The sequence below is a fragment of the Oncorhynchus gorbuscha genome, linkage group LG06 (assembly GCF_021184085.1).
Source record: "Oncorhynchus gorbuscha isolate QuinsamMale2020 ecotype Even-year linkage group LG06, OgorEven_v1.0, whole genome shotgun sequence".
Taxonomy (NCBI): Eukaryota; Metazoa; Chordata; class Actinopteri; order Salmoniformes; family Salmonidae; genus Oncorhynchus; species Oncorhynchus gorbuscha.
In genome coordinates this window covers 7,286,820-7,304,740 of record NC_060178.1, presented here as the reverse complement: position 1 = coordinate 7,304,740, position 17,921 = coordinate 7,286,820, and the positions used below count along the sequence as shown (strand labels likewise).

The window sequence follows — 17,921 nt, the reverse complement described above, 5'->3', positions numbered from 1 at the left end:
CCTAGTGGTTAGAGTGTAGAGGTGGCAGGTAGCCTAGTGGTTAGAGTGTAGAGGTGGCAGGGTAGCCTAGTGGTTAGAGTGTAGAGGAGGCAGGGTAGCCTAGTGGTTAGAGTGTAGAGGTGGCAGGGTAGCCTAGTGGTTCGAGTGTAGAGGTGACAGGGTAGCTTAGTGGTTAGAGTGTAGAGGTGGCAGGGTAGCCTAGTGGTTAGAGCATTGGACTAGTAACCGAAAGGTTGCAAGTTCAAACCCCCGAGCTGACAAGGTACAAATCTGTCGTTCTGCCACTGAACAGGCAGTTAACCCACTGTTCCTAGGCTGTCATTGAAAATAAGAATTTGTTCTTAACTGACTTGCCGAGTTAAATAAAGGTTAAAAGAAATAAAAATAAGTTGCATGGACTCACTCTGTGTGCAGTAACAGTGTTTAACATAATATTTGAATGACTACCTCCTCTCTGTACCCCACACATACAATTATCTCTAAGGTCCCTCAGTCGAGCAGTGAATTTCAAACACAGATTCAACCACAAAGACCAGGGAGGTTTTCCAATTCCTCACAAAGAAGGGAACCTATTGGTAGATGGGTAAAAACAAGTGGAGTCGCTTACCAAGACGACATTGAATGTTTCTGAGTGGCCTAGTTAGAGTTTTGGACTTAAAATCGGCTTAAATATATGTCAAGACTTGAAAATGGCTGACGTGCAAAGATCAACGACCAACTTGATTAAAGTGCAAATATTGCAAAATCCAGGTGTGAAAACAAAGCTCTTAAAAACTTACCCAGAAAGACCCACAGCTGTAACTGCTATCAAAGGTGATTCTAACATGTATTGACTCAGGTGTGTGAATACTACTCATTATGGGGTTATTATGTGTAGATGGGTGAGGTACAGAATGTGTTCAATCCATTGTGAATTCAGGCTGTAACACAACAGAATGTGGAATAAGTCAAGGGGTGTGGGAGACTTTCTGAAGGCAAGTATATACAGTGAGGGGAAAAAAGTATTTGATCCCCTGCTGATTTTATATGTTTGCCCACTGACAAAGACATGATCAGTCTATCGTCTTGTGAGTGTGCATAGAGACAGTGCAGAAGTCTGGGTAACCATTAATAAACTATTTAGCAGTCTTATGGCTTGGAGGTAGAAAATGTCTCGGAGCCTGTTGGTCCGAGTGCCGATGCTCCGGTACTGTTTGCCGGAGGGTGGCTGGAATCTTTGGAAATTTCTTCGGTCTTTCCTCTGATACCGCCTGATATAGAGGTCTTGGATGGCAGGGAGCTCAGCCCCAGGGATGCAGTGTGCTGTCCGCACCACCCTTCGTAGTGCTTTGCGGTCGAGGGTGGTGCTTTTGCCATACCGAGCAGTGATGCAGTCAGCCAAGATGCTCTCGACGGTGCAGAGGTGGGACTGTGACGGTATGTGTGACATGCTACTGTACAGCCACTGCGTTCCAATTTAGGCACTTAACATTGCTCAAATCTGCCATTTTCTAACCAGTTTACAGGTACGAGTGTAAAGGGTTACGGTCAACCCTGTTACGGTCAACCCTGCTAAGGTCAACCCTGCTAAGGTCAACCCTGTTACAGTCAACCCTGCTAAGGTCAACCCTGTTACAGCCAACCTGCTAAGGTCAACCCTGCTAAGGTCAACCCTGTTACGGACAACCCTGCTAAGGTCAACCCTGTTACAGTCAACCCTGTTACAGTCAACCCTGTTACAGTCAACCCTGTTACGGTCAACCCTGCTAAGGTCAACCCTGTTACGGTCAACCCTGTTACGGACAACCCTGCTAAGGTCAACCCTGTTACGGTCAACCCTGTTACGGTCAACCCTGCTAAGGTAAACCCTGCTAAGGTCAACCCTGTTACGGTCAACCCTGCTAAGGTCATCCCTGCTAAGGTCAACCCTGTTACGGTCAACCCTGTTAAGGTCAACCCTGTTACGGACAACCCTGCTAAGGTCAACCCTGTTACGGTCATCCCTGTAATGGTCAACCCTGCTAAGGTCAACCCTGTAACGGTCAACCCTGTTACGATCAACCCTGTTACGGTCAACCCTGTTACAGTCAACCCTGTTACGGTCAACCCTGTTACGTGAAATACACTCTCGTTTTAATATGGTGAAACTATTCCTTTAAAAAAAAAAATTTTAAAATAAAACTTGATCATCTAATAGTTAAATCAATGTAAAAGCACATGCGCTTGCTCTACTCTTAAAAAAAAAAAAACGTTTTTCTTGGTTTTTGTGGTGGAAAACGAAGCGGGTTGAGCGTAACACAATCAACCCCGTTACCCAACAGATAGACAGGCTAGAAATGTTTTAGTGATGACACTTTTTTTTGTCAAGCTTGCATTCAATTGCTACTTCCTGTTGCACACAACAAGCTTCCATTGCCCCCTGTCATAAGGGTATTTATGGCTGGTTTAAGAAGAAATCTTCAACCCTGTTACGGTCAACCCTATTACGGTCAACCCTATTACGGTCAACCCTATTACGGTCAACCCTGTTACTTTATAGGCACTTATTATAGTCATTTAAAAAAAAAGTATCTTCTTGAGATGGGAAAACATGTTTTTTATGAAGTTAAACAGGTGCTCTTTATGACAGAATGAAGTCAAACATGACACTTCTCAAAAAAAAAGGGCACAGAATCGGTGGAACGACCGAGCAGCAAGAAACACCACTACCGATATTTCTCCCTATATCCCGTACCTGCTGTCGTTGGAGTTCTTGATGGCCACCAGTTTTTGCAACCCGTCAAAGAAAGTGATGTCCCGGGCTGCGACGGAGCTGCAGGTCACCAGGTTGTTCAACGCTCCACAGATGTTGACCACCACGTCGCTGGACGGCTCCTTCTGTTGACCGTCGGCAGGCAGCTTGTCCACCAGGTTGTTCACTGTCTTGGTTGCTAGAAGGAGAAAAAAAGGGTTGATGGGGCGGCAGGTTAGCCTAGTGGTTAGAGTGTAGAGGCGGCAGGTAGCCTAGTGGTTAGAGTGTAGAGGCGGCAGGTAGCCTAGTGGTTAGAGTGTAGAGGCGGCAGGTAGCCTAGTGGTTAGAGTGTAGAGGCGGCAGGGTAGCCTAGTGGTTAGAGTGTAGAGGCGGCAGGGTAGCCTAGTGGTTAGAGTGTAGAGGCGGCAAGTAGCCTAGTGGTTAGAGTGTAGAGGCGGCAGGTAGCCTAGTGGTTAGAGTGTAGAGGCGGCAGGTAGCCTAGTGGTTAGAGTGTAGAGGCGGCAGGGTAGCCTAGTGGTTAGAGTGTAGAGGCGGCAGGTAGCCTAGTGGTTAGAGTGTAGAGGCGGCAGGTAGCCTAGTGGTTAGAGTGTAGAGGCGGCAGGTAGCCTAGTGGTTAGAGTGTAGAGGCGGCAGGTAGCCTAGTGGTTAGAGCATTGGACTAGTAACCGGAAGGTTGCAAGTTCAAATCCCCGAGCTGACAAGGTACAAATCTGTCGTTCTGCCCCTGAACAAGGCAGTAAACCCACTGTTCCTAGGCCGTCATTGAAAATAAGAATTTGTTCTTAACTGACTTGCCTAGTAAAATAAAATAAATAAAAATCTCATGTAATTCATCCCACACGGCAGTCAAATCCACCCCTGAAATAGACGGATATGCCTTTGTTTTGGTTCTTGCCCTGGCATGAAATCAAATGGGTTTTCCTCCGTTGGTTAATAACACATATCTCACATTGACATCCTTGAATTGCTCGCCTTTCTCTCAAAGCTTATATGGAGGATGAGGTTCAGAGGCAATCAAGGATTTGATATAAAAAGGGTCCTGGTTACTGACCCATGGCGTTCTTGTCCTTGGCATGGCGTGACAGGTTTCTGAGGAAGCCGGTGAGGGATCTCAGCTCCAGGTCATTATTGGTCCTCAGTTTGTCCAACATCACAGGAAGCATCCTCTCTTGCTCGAGAGCCACACGACACAGCACCCCCGCCCACTGAGGAGAAAAAGAGAGAAAGGTCTTTCTGCGTCAGTATTTCTCAAATTAATTACAGTACCCCCCCCCCCCCACCGTTTTGCTCTGTCTGAAGTAAACCCTTATGTGCAACTGATCATTGGGCTTATTTTCTTATGAGTCAATTACACCCTGTAGAAAGGCAAGGTACCCACAGGGGTCCAAGTACCCCAGCTAGAGAGACACTGTCGTCGTTCTATGAATGCTGAGTGAGCTATAGAGATCACTGATGTGAGTGATGTCAGTTTCAGTTTTCAGTGTCAGGTGTCCAAGTCCGGTACAAAACAAAATGACCCTGGGAGCACATATCAGTGGCCTGGTCACAGAGGCTTCACAGATAGTTTGAGGAGCCTGTTTATGATCCCCTAGTTTATCTGGCACAGGGGACGGGTGGTGAGTTGAGATGACTCCATAGTCTATCTGGCACCGCCAGGGGACGGGTGGTGAGGTGAGATGACTCCATAGTCTATCTGGCACCGCCAGGGGACGGGTGGTGAGGTGAGATGACTCCATAGTCTTTCTGGCACCGCCAGGGGACGGGAGGTAAGGTGAAATGACTCCATAGTCTTTCTGGCACCGCCAGCGGACGGGTGGTGAGGTGAGATGACCACATAGTCTAAGTCTATCTGGCACCGCCAGGGGACGGGTGGTGAGGTGAGATGACTCCATAGTCTATCTGGCACCGCCAGGGGACGGGTGGTGAGGTGAGATGACTCCATAGTCTATCTGGCACCGCCAGGGGACGGGTGGTGAGGTGAGATGACTCCATAGTCTTTCTGGCACCGCCAGGGGACGGGTGGTAAGGTGAGATGACTCCATAGTCTTTCGGGCACCGCCAGCGGACGGGTGGTGAGGTGAGATGACCACATAGTCTAAGTCTATCTGGCACCGCCAGGGGACGGGTGGGGAGTTGAGATGACTGACTCCATAGTCTATCTGGCACCGCCAGGGGACAGGTGGTGAGTTGAGATGACTCCATAGTCTTTCTGGCACCGCCAGGGGACGGGTGGTGAGTTGAGATGACTGACTCCATAGTCTATCTGGCACCGCCAGGGGACGGGTGGTGAGTTGAGATGACTGACTCCATAGTCTAAGTCTATCTGACACCGCCAGGGGACGGGTGGTGAGGTGAGATGACTCCATAGTCTATCTGACACCGCCAGGGGACGGGTGGGGAGTTGAGATGACTCCATAGTCTATCTGACACCGCCAGGGGACGGGTGGGGAGTTGAGATGACTCCATAGTCTATCTGACACCGCCAGGGGATGGGTCGTGAGGTTTGAGATGGTGACGAGAGAAGGACCATTGGCAGTGGGAATTATAAACACTCACTCTCTTGTCTCCAGCTGTGATGTTCTGCAGGGCCCCGGCTGCAGCCTCGCGGGTGGTGTAGTTGAACTCACAGCCCTGCAGCACACGGTTATACAGCCCCACCACCTGGGGGTGCCACAGCCACTCCAGACCCTTGGGCACGCGGGCCACCTCCGTGAATGTAACCAGGTCCTGGTTCATCTTCTGTAAAAGGAGAAGGTCAGGGGTCAATGTGATGTAGGCGATGTGATACAGGACTTCCGTTTAGACACGGACAGGGTCATTCTGAAGACCATCAAGACTACGGTTCAACTGCTAAACTGACAGAAGAAGAAGAAGATTGACACTGTGATACATACATTTTTTACTTTCTTGCTCTGAGGCGTGAAGCAACCAATGGCTTCACTCCTGCTGGTGTCCTGGCCTCTGGTTGGTCCTTCCAGACGTAGCATGGCCGAGGGCGGGATCTCACTGTACAGCTGATAGGAGAGGTTCCTCATAACACACACTGCGTTCTCCACTCCCTGGACACACACACACACAAGTTGAATAGATTTTAATACCAAAGTCCAACATGTGAGGCTTTCACATGAACAAATGTACCATAGAATGTTGAGTATATATTTAATTCCCATGACGACACGTTCGACACTTGATCGAAGAAAAACACTGAAGGTACAGTTACGCGTTGTGACAATTGTTCTGCAAATACCACACGGCTAAGTAACTTTCCTACCTGTACTCCAGTCCACTATCTGCTCTCCAGTCCACTGTCTGCACTCCAGTCCACTATCTGTACTCCAGTCCACTATCTGTACTCCAGTCCACTATCTGCTCTCCAGTCCACTATCTGTACTCCAGTCCACTATCTGCTCTCCAGTCCACTATCTGTACTCCAGTCCACTATCTGTACTCCAGTCCACTATCTGCTCTCCAGTCCACTATCTGTACTCCAGTCCACTATCTGCTCTCCAGTCCACTATCTGCTCTCCAGTCCACTATCTGCACTCCAGTCCACTATCTGTACTCCAGTCCACTATCTGTACTCCAGTCCACTATCTGTACTCCAGTCCACTATCTGTACTCCAGTCCACTATCTGTACTCCAGGTCACTATCTGTACGCCTATCTGTACTCCAGTCCACTATCTGTACTCCGGGTCACTATCTGTACTCCTATCTGTACTCCAGTCCACTATCTGTACTCCAGTTTACTATCTGTACTCCAGTCCACTATCTGTACTCCAGTCCACTATCTGCTCTCCAGTCCACTATCTGCACTCCAGTCCACTATCTGTACTCCAGTCCACTATCTGTACTCCAGTCCACTATCTGTACTCAGTCCACTATCTGTACTCCAGTCCACTATCTGTACTCCAGGTCACTATCTGAATCTGTACTCCAGTCCACTATCTGTACTCCGGGTCACTATCTGTACTCCTATCTGTACTCCAGTCCACTATCTGTACTCCAGTTTACTATCTGTACACCTATCTGTACTCCAGTCCACTACGCAGCTCATTCTCACCTTCTCCTCCACCTTGCCTTCCTGTAGCGAGGCCTGGATGTATCCTACCAGGGCATCCACCAGACCGTTGGTCTCCCGCATCTGACGTCTGGTCTTCTCATTCACTGAGCTCAGGTTCCTGGGGACAGCAGGGTGAGAGGTCAGAGACGGGATAGGCAAACAGAAATCATAGAACAAAGAACTGACATGTCAATGAACTGACATGGGTCAATGAACTGACATGGGTCAATGAACTGACATGGGTCAATGAACTGACATGGGTCAATGAACTGACATGGGTCAATGAACTGACATGGGTCAATGAACTGACATGGGTCAATGAACTGACATGGGTCAATGAACTGACATGGGTCAATGAACTGACATGGGTCAATGAACTGACATGGGTCAATGAACTGACATGGGTCAATGAACTGACATGGGTCAATGAACTGACATGGGTCAATGAACTGACATGGGTCAATGAACTGACATGGGTCAATGAACTGACATGGGTCAATGAACTGACATGGGTCAATGAACTGACATGGGTCAATGAACTGACATGGGTCAATGAACTGACATGGGTCAATGAACTGACATGGGTCAATGAACTGACATATCAATGAACTGACATGGGTCAATGAACTGACATGGGTCAATGAACTGACATGGGTCAATGAACTGACATGGGTCAATGAACTGACATGGGTCAATGAACTGACATGGGTCAATGAACTGACATGTCAATGAACTGACATATCAATGAACTGACATGTCAATGAACTGACATGGGTCAATGAACTGACATGGGTCAATGAACTGACATGGGTCAATGAACTGACGTGGGTCAATGAACTGACATGGGTCAATGAACTGACATGGGTCAATGAACTGACATGGGTCAATGAACTGACATGGGTCAATGAACTGACATGTCAATGAACTGACATATCAATGAACTGACATGGGTCAATGAACTGACATGTCAATGAACTGACATGGGTCAATGAACTGACATGGGTCAATGAACTGACATGTCAATGAACTGACATGGGTCAATGAACTGACATGGGTCAATGAACTGACATGGGTCAATGAACTGACATGGGTCAATGAACTGACATGTCAATGAACTGACATGGGTCAATGAACTGACATGGGTCAATGAACTGACATGGGTCAATGAACTGACATATCAATGAACTGACATGGGTCAATGAACTGACATGGGTCAATGAACTGACATGGGTCAATGAACTGACATGGGTCAATGAACTGACATATCAATGAACTGACATGGGTCAATGAACTGACATGGGTCAATGAACTGACATGGGTCAATGAACTGACATGGGTCAATGAACTGACATGGGTCAATGAACTGACATGGGTCAATGAACTGACATGGGTCAATGAACTGACATGGGTCAATGAACTGACATATCAATGAACTGACATGGGTCAATGAACTGACATGGGTCAATGAACTGACATGTCAATGAACTGACATGGGTGAACAATGAACTGACATGGGTCAATGAACTGACATGGGTCAATGAACTGACATGGGTCAATGAACTGACATGGGTCAATGAACTGACATATCAATGAACTGACATGGGTCAATGAACTGACATTAGGTCAATGAACTGACATGGGTCAATGAACTGACATGGGTCAATGAACTGACATACTGGTCAATGAACTGACATGGGTCAATGAACTGACATATCAATGAACTGACATGGGTCAATGAACTGACATGGGTCAATGAACTGACATATCAATGAACTGACTGACAATGAACTGACATGGTCAATGAACTGACATATCAATGAACTGACATGGGTCAATGAACTGACATGGGTCAATGAACTGACATATCAATGAACTGACATATCAATGAACTGACATATCAATGAACTGACATGGGTCAATGAATTGACATGGGTCAATGAACTGACATATCAATGAACTGACATGGGTCAATGAACTGACATGGGTCAATGAACTGACATGGGTCAATGAACTGACATGGGTCAATGAACTGACATGGGTCAATGAACTGACATGTCAATGAACTGACATAGGAAGATAGGACACTGTTGTCACATGCACTTAGACAGAGGAGGAGCTGGAACAAGAAGAAGAAGGCTGTACTATAGTGTGAAATACTGTACAATAGTGTTATATATTGTACTATACTACTATATTGCACTATAGTGTCATATACTGTACAATACTATCCTATACTGTACTATACCATCCTATACTGTACTTTAGTGTACTGTACATTAGTGTACTATACCATCCTATACTGTCCTTTAGTGTACTGTACTATAGTGTACTATACTGTATTATAGTGTAATATGATATACTGTACTATACTGTCCTACAATGCCATATACTGTACTTTAGTGTACTGTACTATACGGGACTATAGTGTAATATACTGTACTATGCTTTACTATACTGCACTATAGTGTACAATACTGTACTATACAATACTGGTGTAATATACTCTACTGTACTATCCTATAGTGTACTATACTGTACTGTCCTATAGTATACTACTGTGTACTGTACTATCCTATAGTGTACCATAGTGTACTATCCTATACTGTACTATATTGTACTATAGTGTACTGTACTATACTGTACAATACTGTACTAGTTTACTGTACTATCCTATAGTGTACTATAGTGTACTGTACTATCCTATAGTGTACTATAGTGTACTGTACTATCCTATAGTATATTATTGTGTACTGTACTATCCTATAGTGTACTATCCTATAGTGTACTATAGTGTACTGTACTATCCTATAGTATACTATTGTGTACTGTACTATCCTATAGTGTACTATCCTATAGTATACTATTGTGTACTGTACTATCCTATAGTGTACTATCCTATAGTATACTATTGTGTACTGTACTATCCTATAGTGTACTATCCTATAGTATACTATTGTGTACTGTACTATCCTATAGTGTACTATAGTGTACTGTACTATCCTATAGTGTACTATAGTGTACTGTACTATCCTATAGAGTACTATTGTGTACTGTACTATCCTATAGTGTACTATCCTATAGTATACTATTGTGTACTGTACTATCCTATAGTGTACTATCCTATAGTGTACTGTACTATCCTATAGTGTACTATAGTATACTGTACTATCCTATAGTGTACTGTACTATCCTATAGTGTACTATCCTATAGTGTACTATAGTGTACTGTACTATCCTATAGTGTACTATAGTGTACTGTACTATCCTATAGTATACTATTGTTTACTGTACTATCCTATAGTGTACTATCCTATAGTATACTATTGTGTACTGTACTATCCTATAGTGTACTATCCTATAGTGTACTATAGTGTACTGTACTATCCTATAGTATACTATTGTGTACTGTACTATCCTATAGTGTACTATTGTGTACTGTACTATCCTATAGTGTACTATCCTATAGTATACTATTGTGTACTGTACTATCCTATAGTGTACTATCCTATAGTATACTATTGTGTACTGTACTATCCTATAGTGTACTATAGTGTACTGTACTATCCTATAGTGTACTATAGTGTACTGTACTATCCTATAGTGTACTATAGTGTACTGTACTATCCTATAGTGTACTGTACTATCCTATAGTGTACTATAGTGTACTGTACTATCCTATAGTGTACTATAGTGTACTGTACTATCCTATAGTGTACTGTACTATCCTATAGTGTACTATAGTGTACTGTACTATCCTATAGTGTACTGTACTATCCTATAGTGTACTGTACTATCCTATAGTGTAATGTACTATCCTATAGTGTACTGTACTATCCTATAGTGTACTGTACTATCCTATAGTGTACTATAGTGTACTGTACTATCCTATAGTGTACTGTACTATCCTATAGTGTACTATAGTGTACTGTACTATCCTATAGTGTACTGTACTATCCTATAGTGTACTGTATAGTGTACTGTACTATCCTATAGTGTACTATAGTGTACTGTACCTAAGACATCCGGTGGTGTTGTAGAAGATGTCAACCTCAGAGGGGCTCTGCTGGATGACCTCAGTGTCTCCACTGCCTGAGAGCGGGATCAGGATCGTCTCTGTGAGCTCAGATAGCGTCTCCTTGGCCAGTTTCTCCTTCAGGTTGTCTTTGGATGACAGGTTCCACAGAATACCTGACGGAAAACCCAATGACCGAACCTTGTATCATTACCTCTACTATTGTTCATTGTGCTCCTAAATTTCTTTCTGTGCTCCCCTCAAAAATGATACTTAGGAGCACATGTCAGTGTAGAGCCCTACATTGTACAGAGTACTTTGTATCTCAAGAAAGTTGAACTTACTATACGAGTGATATGTGTTTGTCTTACCTAGCTACCTTCAGATGAATGTAAGTCACTCTAAACTCTGGCTAGCCTAGTGGTTAGAGCGTTGGACTAGTAACCGGAGGGTTGCAAGTTCAAATCCCTGAGCTGAAAAGGTACAAATCTGTCCTTCTGCCCCTGAACAGGCAGTTAACCCACTGTTCCTAGGCCATCATTGAAAATAAGAATTTGTTCTTAACTGACTTGCCTAGTAAAATAAAGTTAAAAAAACAAAACAGGGGGCATTATTGAGTAGCTTGGATGAATAAGGTTCACAGAGTAAACTGCCTGCTACTCTTTCCCAGATGCTAATATATCCTATGCATATTATTAGTAGTATTGGATAGAAAACACTCTGAAGTTTCTAAAACTGTTTGAATGATGTCTGTGCGTATAACAGAACTCATATGGCAGGCAAAAACCTGAGAAAAATCCAACCAGGAAGTGGGAAATCTGAGGTTTGTAGTTTTTCAACTCTTTGCCAATCCAATATACAGTGTAAATGGGGTCATATTGCACTTCCTAATGCTTCCACTAGATGTCAACAGTCTTTAGAACTTTGTTTGAGGCTTCTACTATCAAGGGGGAGAGAATTAGAGGGGATTGAGCCAGGTCTCTCGCAGAGTGCCACAGGCTCGTGACACGTGGTCACGAGAGAGTTAGCTCTCGTGCCATTGCTTTTCTACATTTTCTACATATGGAATTCTCCGGTTGGAACATTATTGAAGAGTTATGATAAAAACATCCTAAAGATTTATTCTATACTTAGTTTGACATGTTTCTACGACCTGTAATATAACTTTTAAAACTTTTCGTCCGACGTTCAGCTGGACCTGAACGAGCGTTTGGATTTGTTTACCAAACGCCCTAACAAAAGAAGCTATTTGGACATAAATTATGAACTTTATCGAACAAATCAAACATCTCTTGTGGAACTGGGATTCCTGGAAGTGCATTCTGATGAAGATCATCAAAGGTAAGTGAATATTTAGAATGCTATTTCTGACTGATGTTGACTACACAATATGGCAAACATCTTTTTGGCTGCTTTATTGTCTGAACGTTGTACTCAGATAATTGCATGGCTTGCTTTTTCCATAACATTTTTTTATTTTTAAATCTGACACAGCGTTTGCATTAAGGAGAAGTATATCTCTAATTCCATGTATAACACTTGTATTGTCATCAACATTTATGATGAGTATTTCTGTAAAATGATGTGGCTCTCTGCAAAATCACTGCATGTTTTAGAACTACTGAACGTAACGCGCCAATGAAAAATGAGATTTTTTAATATAAATATGCACTTTAGCGAACAAAACATACATGTATTGTGTAACATGAAGTCCTATGAGTGTCATTTGATTAAGATCATCAAAGGTTAGTGATTAATTTTATCTCTATCTGTGCTTTTTGTGACTCCTCTCTTTGGCTGGAAAAATGGCTGTGTTTTTCTGTGACTTGGTGGTGACCGAACATAATCGTTTGTGATGCTTTCGCTGTAAAGCCTTTTTGAAATCAGACAATGTGGCTGGATTAACGAGAATTTTATCTTTAAAATTATGTAAAATACGTGTATGCTTGAGGAATTTTAATTATGAGATTTTTGTTGTTTTGAATTTGGCGCACTGCACATTCACTGGCTGTTGGCGAGGCAGGACGCTACCGTCCCACATATCCCAGAGAGGCTAAAGGACTAAAATGTAAAACGTCATACCTGTGATGTTCTTGCGTAGCTCGTCGTCATTCACCTTCAGAGCCTCTATGAGTTGTGGGATCCCTCCCTCCTCGATAAGGGCCACTTTGTTGTCCATGTTCTCGTAGATGAGGTTCCTCGTGGCGCCCGTGGCGTAGCGAGCCACCTCCTGGTTCTCACTGTTGAACAGCCTCACCAGCTCTGGGATGCCCTTATAGCGGTGCACCTAGTGATTGGAGGGAAGAACAACTCTGTAAGGTTTAGACTAATTCTGAATCCCAGTGACCCCTAGCCTAGCCTCTATTCCCTAGGCAATCCTGTATATCTAAAATGATTAGACAGCGTAGCTTAGTGGTTAGAGAGTTGGACTAGTAACCGTAAAGGTTGCAAGATCAAATCCCCGAGCTGACAAGGTACAAAATCTGTCGTACTGTTCCTAGGCCGTTATTGAAAATAATAATTTGTTCTTAACTGAATTGCCTAGTTAAATAAAGGTAAAATAATAAAGTCCATATTGCTTAAAGCTGTCCAATATTTTCAAATTTACAGGACCTTTGGCTTCATTTAGAATCCAGCATCTGTGCTTGGATTGCTGAGCAAACCTGTCACCCGGCAACAAGAGACCACACACATAAATCTCTGTTCCTGCTCTTTCACAAAACCAAAGCTGAAAAAAACACTGACAAGCACCTACAAGCTACCTGTGTGTGAAAAAAATACTTCACACCTGCTTGAAACAAAATGGTGTCCGTCTCTTCAACAAGACAACATTCTTTTAGAATGACTTAGATCACATTTACTGTATGTCTGCTGAACTATGACATTAAATCAAAGATGAGGCATTTAATGTTAAGCACCTAGGCCAAGATTGACAGTTGGCAAAACCGGAGCATGTCAATGTGTTGATATACCTGGAGCACCTCAGTCAATGTGTTAATATACCCGGAACACCTCAGTCAATGTGTTGATACACAATAGTTCTTATGCAACTAGCAACTTCACTTCTATTGTTCCTTATATTATGTTAATGAACATACGCACACCGAATGGGACGCATATTTGACATTGTAAATATCATAAGGAAGTACCAGAGAAACAGAGAATGCAGAATGAAGAGGAACTCCCTTTAGTACCTCTTTCTTGGCCTCAGTGTCGCTGTAACACTCATGTTGGATAAACGCTGCTCCCAGAACCTGCAGCTCAGCATCCCCCTCTGCCAGGTACCTCACCGCCGTAGCCATGTCCAGGTTATTGATCCTGTACAATCAGAAAGATCAATCAATCAACCAACCAATCAAATGTACCTGTATTTGTAAAGTCCAGTTGACACAAAGTGCTTAACAGTAAGCCGGCCCCTGGTCAGGTTAGAGAGACTGAGACAAATAATAGATTATGAATGATGGGGGATTTCGTGGTGATAACAATCTATAGCAGCGGTGTCAAAGTCAGGACGCATTTGGTTCTTCAGAGGGCCGCATTCGGTTCTTCACTGAGGGTCGCATTCGGTTCTTCACTGAGGGCCGCATTCGGTTCTTCACTGAGGGCCGCATTCGGTTCTTCACTGAGGGCCGCATTTGGTTCTTCACTGAGGGCCGCATTCGGTTCTTCACTGAGGGCCGCATTTGGTTCTTCAGAGGGCCGCATTCGGTTCTTCACTGAGGGTCGCATTCGGTTCTTCACTGAGGGCCGCATTCGGTTCTTCACTGAGGGCCGCATTCGGTTCTTCACTGAGGGCCGCATTTGGTTCTTCACTGAGGGCCGCATTCGGTTCTTCACTGAGGGCCGCATTTGGTTCTTCACTGAGGGCCGCATTTGGTTCTTCACTGAGGGCCGCATTCGGTTCTTCACTGAGGGCCGCATTCGGTTCTTCAGAGGGCCGCATTTGGTTCTTCACTGAGGGCCGCCTTTGGTTCTTCACTGAGGGCCGCATTCGGTTCTTCACTGAGGGCCGTATTCGGTTCTTCACTGAGGGCCGCATTTGGTTCTTCACTGAGGGCCGCATTCGGTTATGTTTCAGATATTGACTGTTTCCCCACAGTAAAAAATTTGCAAAAAAATGTTCCTCTATCCCATTGTTTTTTGGAATTTTCTATGCTTCCTGACTGTCTAGTTTTCGTTTCGATAACAGATAAAGCTAAGCCTAGTCCTGGAATGAAAAGCAATTGAGAATCACCATTGAAATAGCTTTTTAGTCTTGTCTCCGGGAAACTGCCCCTCTAGGCGGGTTGTGGTCAGTTCCATTTCAATTCCAGTCAATTCAAGAATTACACTGAAATTCCAATTCCAAGTCATCTTCAATGCTTTTCAATGAGGAACATTTGGAATTGGAATTTGATTGACTTTTTCTCAAATGAGCTGGAATTGAAATGGAGTTTACCCCAAACCCCTGGTGCACGATTAGGCAAAATTAGATAATATATTGCCAGTCCAGCTGACCAATCAGGCCAACATGACATGTTTCACTCCCATGGTATAACCCTGTGCCTGTGTGAATGGTAAACTAAGCTAAAGGTAACACTGTGGTTTTTCCATCTGATGTGCTAACAGCTAGGCGCCAGGCTGTTTGTGTGTGAAATGTGAAACCTGATGAAAGTCCTCTGGTGCCACACCCAAACCAGTCCTGCCACTACAGGGGCCATGTAGCAGCCAGCTCAGAATCTACAGCTCTTGGCAAAGAGACATTTGTAATCACCACAAAGACGCTGCTTTGAAAGTGCTCTATCACGAGCCAGAATAGCAAAACAGACAAAAACTTTGGTCACACACACACCCCTGCACCGCACAATGTACACACTCAATGGATGCCAGACCTGCCCACGCACCTAGGACAACAGGTTCAATGGGAGTTGTCACGGGTCCTCGAAGAACCAAGGTCGCTTGGGACAACAGGGAGCCACAATAATCTACAACAAGCCCTCCAGCCACACCCTCTCCAGCGTGGGATGAAACAGGTCCACAGGGGAAACACGTAAAGGAGGGTCTGAGGTCATGGGTGCGTGAGAGCATCCATTCCCAACGGAACAGTCAGGTCCCTTATCAGAAAAACAGCCCACAATGAGCCTTTTCTCTCTCAAAGGTCTATGATGGCCCTGCCACCACTGTCCCACTGTCAGCCCTCAACAACACTGTCAGTCCTCACCAACACTGTCAGTCCTCACCAACACTGTCAGTCCTCACCAACACTGTCAGTCCTCAACAACACTGTCAGTCCTCACCAACACTGTCAGTCCTCAACAACATTGTCAGTCCTCACCAACACTGTCTGTCCTCACCAACACTGTCAGTCCTCACCAACACTGTCCTGCTGTCAGCCCTCACCAACACTGTCTTGCTGTCAGCCCTCACCAACACTGTCCCGCTGTCAGTCTTCACCAACACTGTCCTGCTGTCAGTCCTCACCAACACTGTCAGTCCTCACCAACACTGTCCTGCTGTCAGTCCTCACCAAGACTGTCCTGCTGTCAGTCCTCACCAACACTGTCCTGCTGTCAGTCCTCACCAACACTGTCCTGCTGTCAGTCCTCACTAACACTGTCCTGCTGTCAGCCCTCACCAACACTGTCCCGCTGTCAGCCCTCACCAAACTGTCAGTCCTCACCAACACTGTCGGTCCTCACCAACACTGTCAGCCCTCACCAACACTGTCCTGCTGTCAGTCCTCACCAACACTGTCCTGCTGTCAGTCCTCAACAACACTGTCAGTCCTCACCAACACTGTCAGTCCTCACCAACACTGTAAAGTCCTCACCAAAACTGTCAGTCCTCACCAACACTGTCCTGCTGTCAGTCCTCACCAACACTGTCCTGCTGTCAGTCCTCTCCAACACTGTCCCGCTGTCAGTCCTCACCAACACTGTCCTGCTGTCAGTCCTCACCAACACTGTCCTGCTGTCAGCCCTCACCAACACTGTCAGTCCTCACCAACACTGTCCTGCTGTCAGTCCTCACCAACACTGTCCTGCTGTCAGCCCTCACCAACACTGTCCTGCTGTCAGCCCTCACCAACACTGTCCCTCTGTCAGCCCTCACCAACACTGTCAGTCCTCACCAACACTGTCAGTCCTCACCAACACTGTCAGTCCTCACCAACACTGTCCTGCTGTCAGTCCTCACCAACACTGTCCCGCTGTCAATCCTCACCAACACTGTCCTGCTGTCAGTCCTCACCAACACTGTCCTGCTGTCAGTCCTCACCAACACTGTCGGTCCTCACCAACACTGTCCTGCTGTCAGTCCTCACCAACACTGTCCTGCTGTCAGCCCTCACCAACACTGTCCCACTGTCAGCCCTCACCAACACTGTCCTGTTGTCAGTCCTCACCAACACTGTCCCACTGTCAGTCCTCACCACCACTCTCAGTCCTCACCACCACTGTCGGTCCTCACCACCCCTGTCAGTCCTCACCACCCCTGTCAGTCCTCACCACCCCTGTCAGTCCTCACCACCACTGTCCCACTGTCGGTCCTCACCACCCCTGTCGGTCCTCACCACCCCTGTCAGTCCTCACCACCACTGTCGGTCCTCACCACCCCTGTCAGTCCTCACCACCCCTGTCAGTCCTCACCACCACTGTCCCCCTGTCGGTCCTCACCACCCCTGTCGGTCCTCACTACCCCTGTCGGTCCTCACCACCACTGTCGGTCCTCACCACCCCTGTCAGTCCTCACCACCCCTGTCAGTCCTCACCACCACTGTCCCCCTGTCGGTCCTCACCACCCCTGTCAGTCCTCATCCCCACTGTCCCACTGTCGGTCCTCACCACCCCTGTCCCACTGTCGGTCCTCACCACCCCTGTCGGTCCTCACCACCCCTGTCGGTCCTCACCACCCCTGTCAGTCCTCACCACCACTGTCGGTCCTCACCACCCCTGTCAGTCCTCACCACCCCTGTCAGTCCTCACCACCACTGTCCCCCTGTCGGTCCTCACCACCCCTGTCAGTCCTCATCCCCACTGTCCCACTGTCGGTCCTCACCACCCCTGTCCCACTGTCGGTCCTCACCACCCCTGTCGGTCCTCACTACCCCTGTCGGTCCTCACCACCCCTGTTGGTCCTC

At 45.8% G+C, this 17,921-nt stretch overlaps 1 protein-coding gene across 1 annotated transcript in view; it reads right to left on the bottom strand.

Annotated features, from left to right (window-relative positions):
• LOC124037471 (plakophilin-3-like) overlaps positions 1-17,921 on the bottom strand; it is an 85,653-nt gene that overhangs the window by 21,343 nt on the left and 46,389 nt on the right. Inside the window, exons 8-15 of the mRNA XM_046352208.1 lie at positions 13,999-14,122; positions 12,887-13,091; positions 10,806-10,980; positions 6,793-6,910; positions 5,626-5,790; positions 5,288-5,470; positions 3,783-3,936; positions 2,714-2,909 (exon numbers count right to left, since the gene is read on the bottom strand). Of these exons, the coding sequence (XP_046208164.1) occupies positions 2,714-2,909; positions 3,783-3,936; positions 5,288-5,470; positions 5,626-5,790; positions 6,793-6,910; positions 10,806-10,980; positions 12,887-13,091; positions 13,999-14,122 (1,320 nt within the window). The remainder of the gene's footprint in view (positions 1-2,713; positions 2,910-3,782; positions 3,937-5,287; positions 5,471-5,625; positions 5,791-6,792; positions 6,911-10,805; positions 10,981-12,886; positions 13,092-13,998; positions 14,123-17,921) is intronic.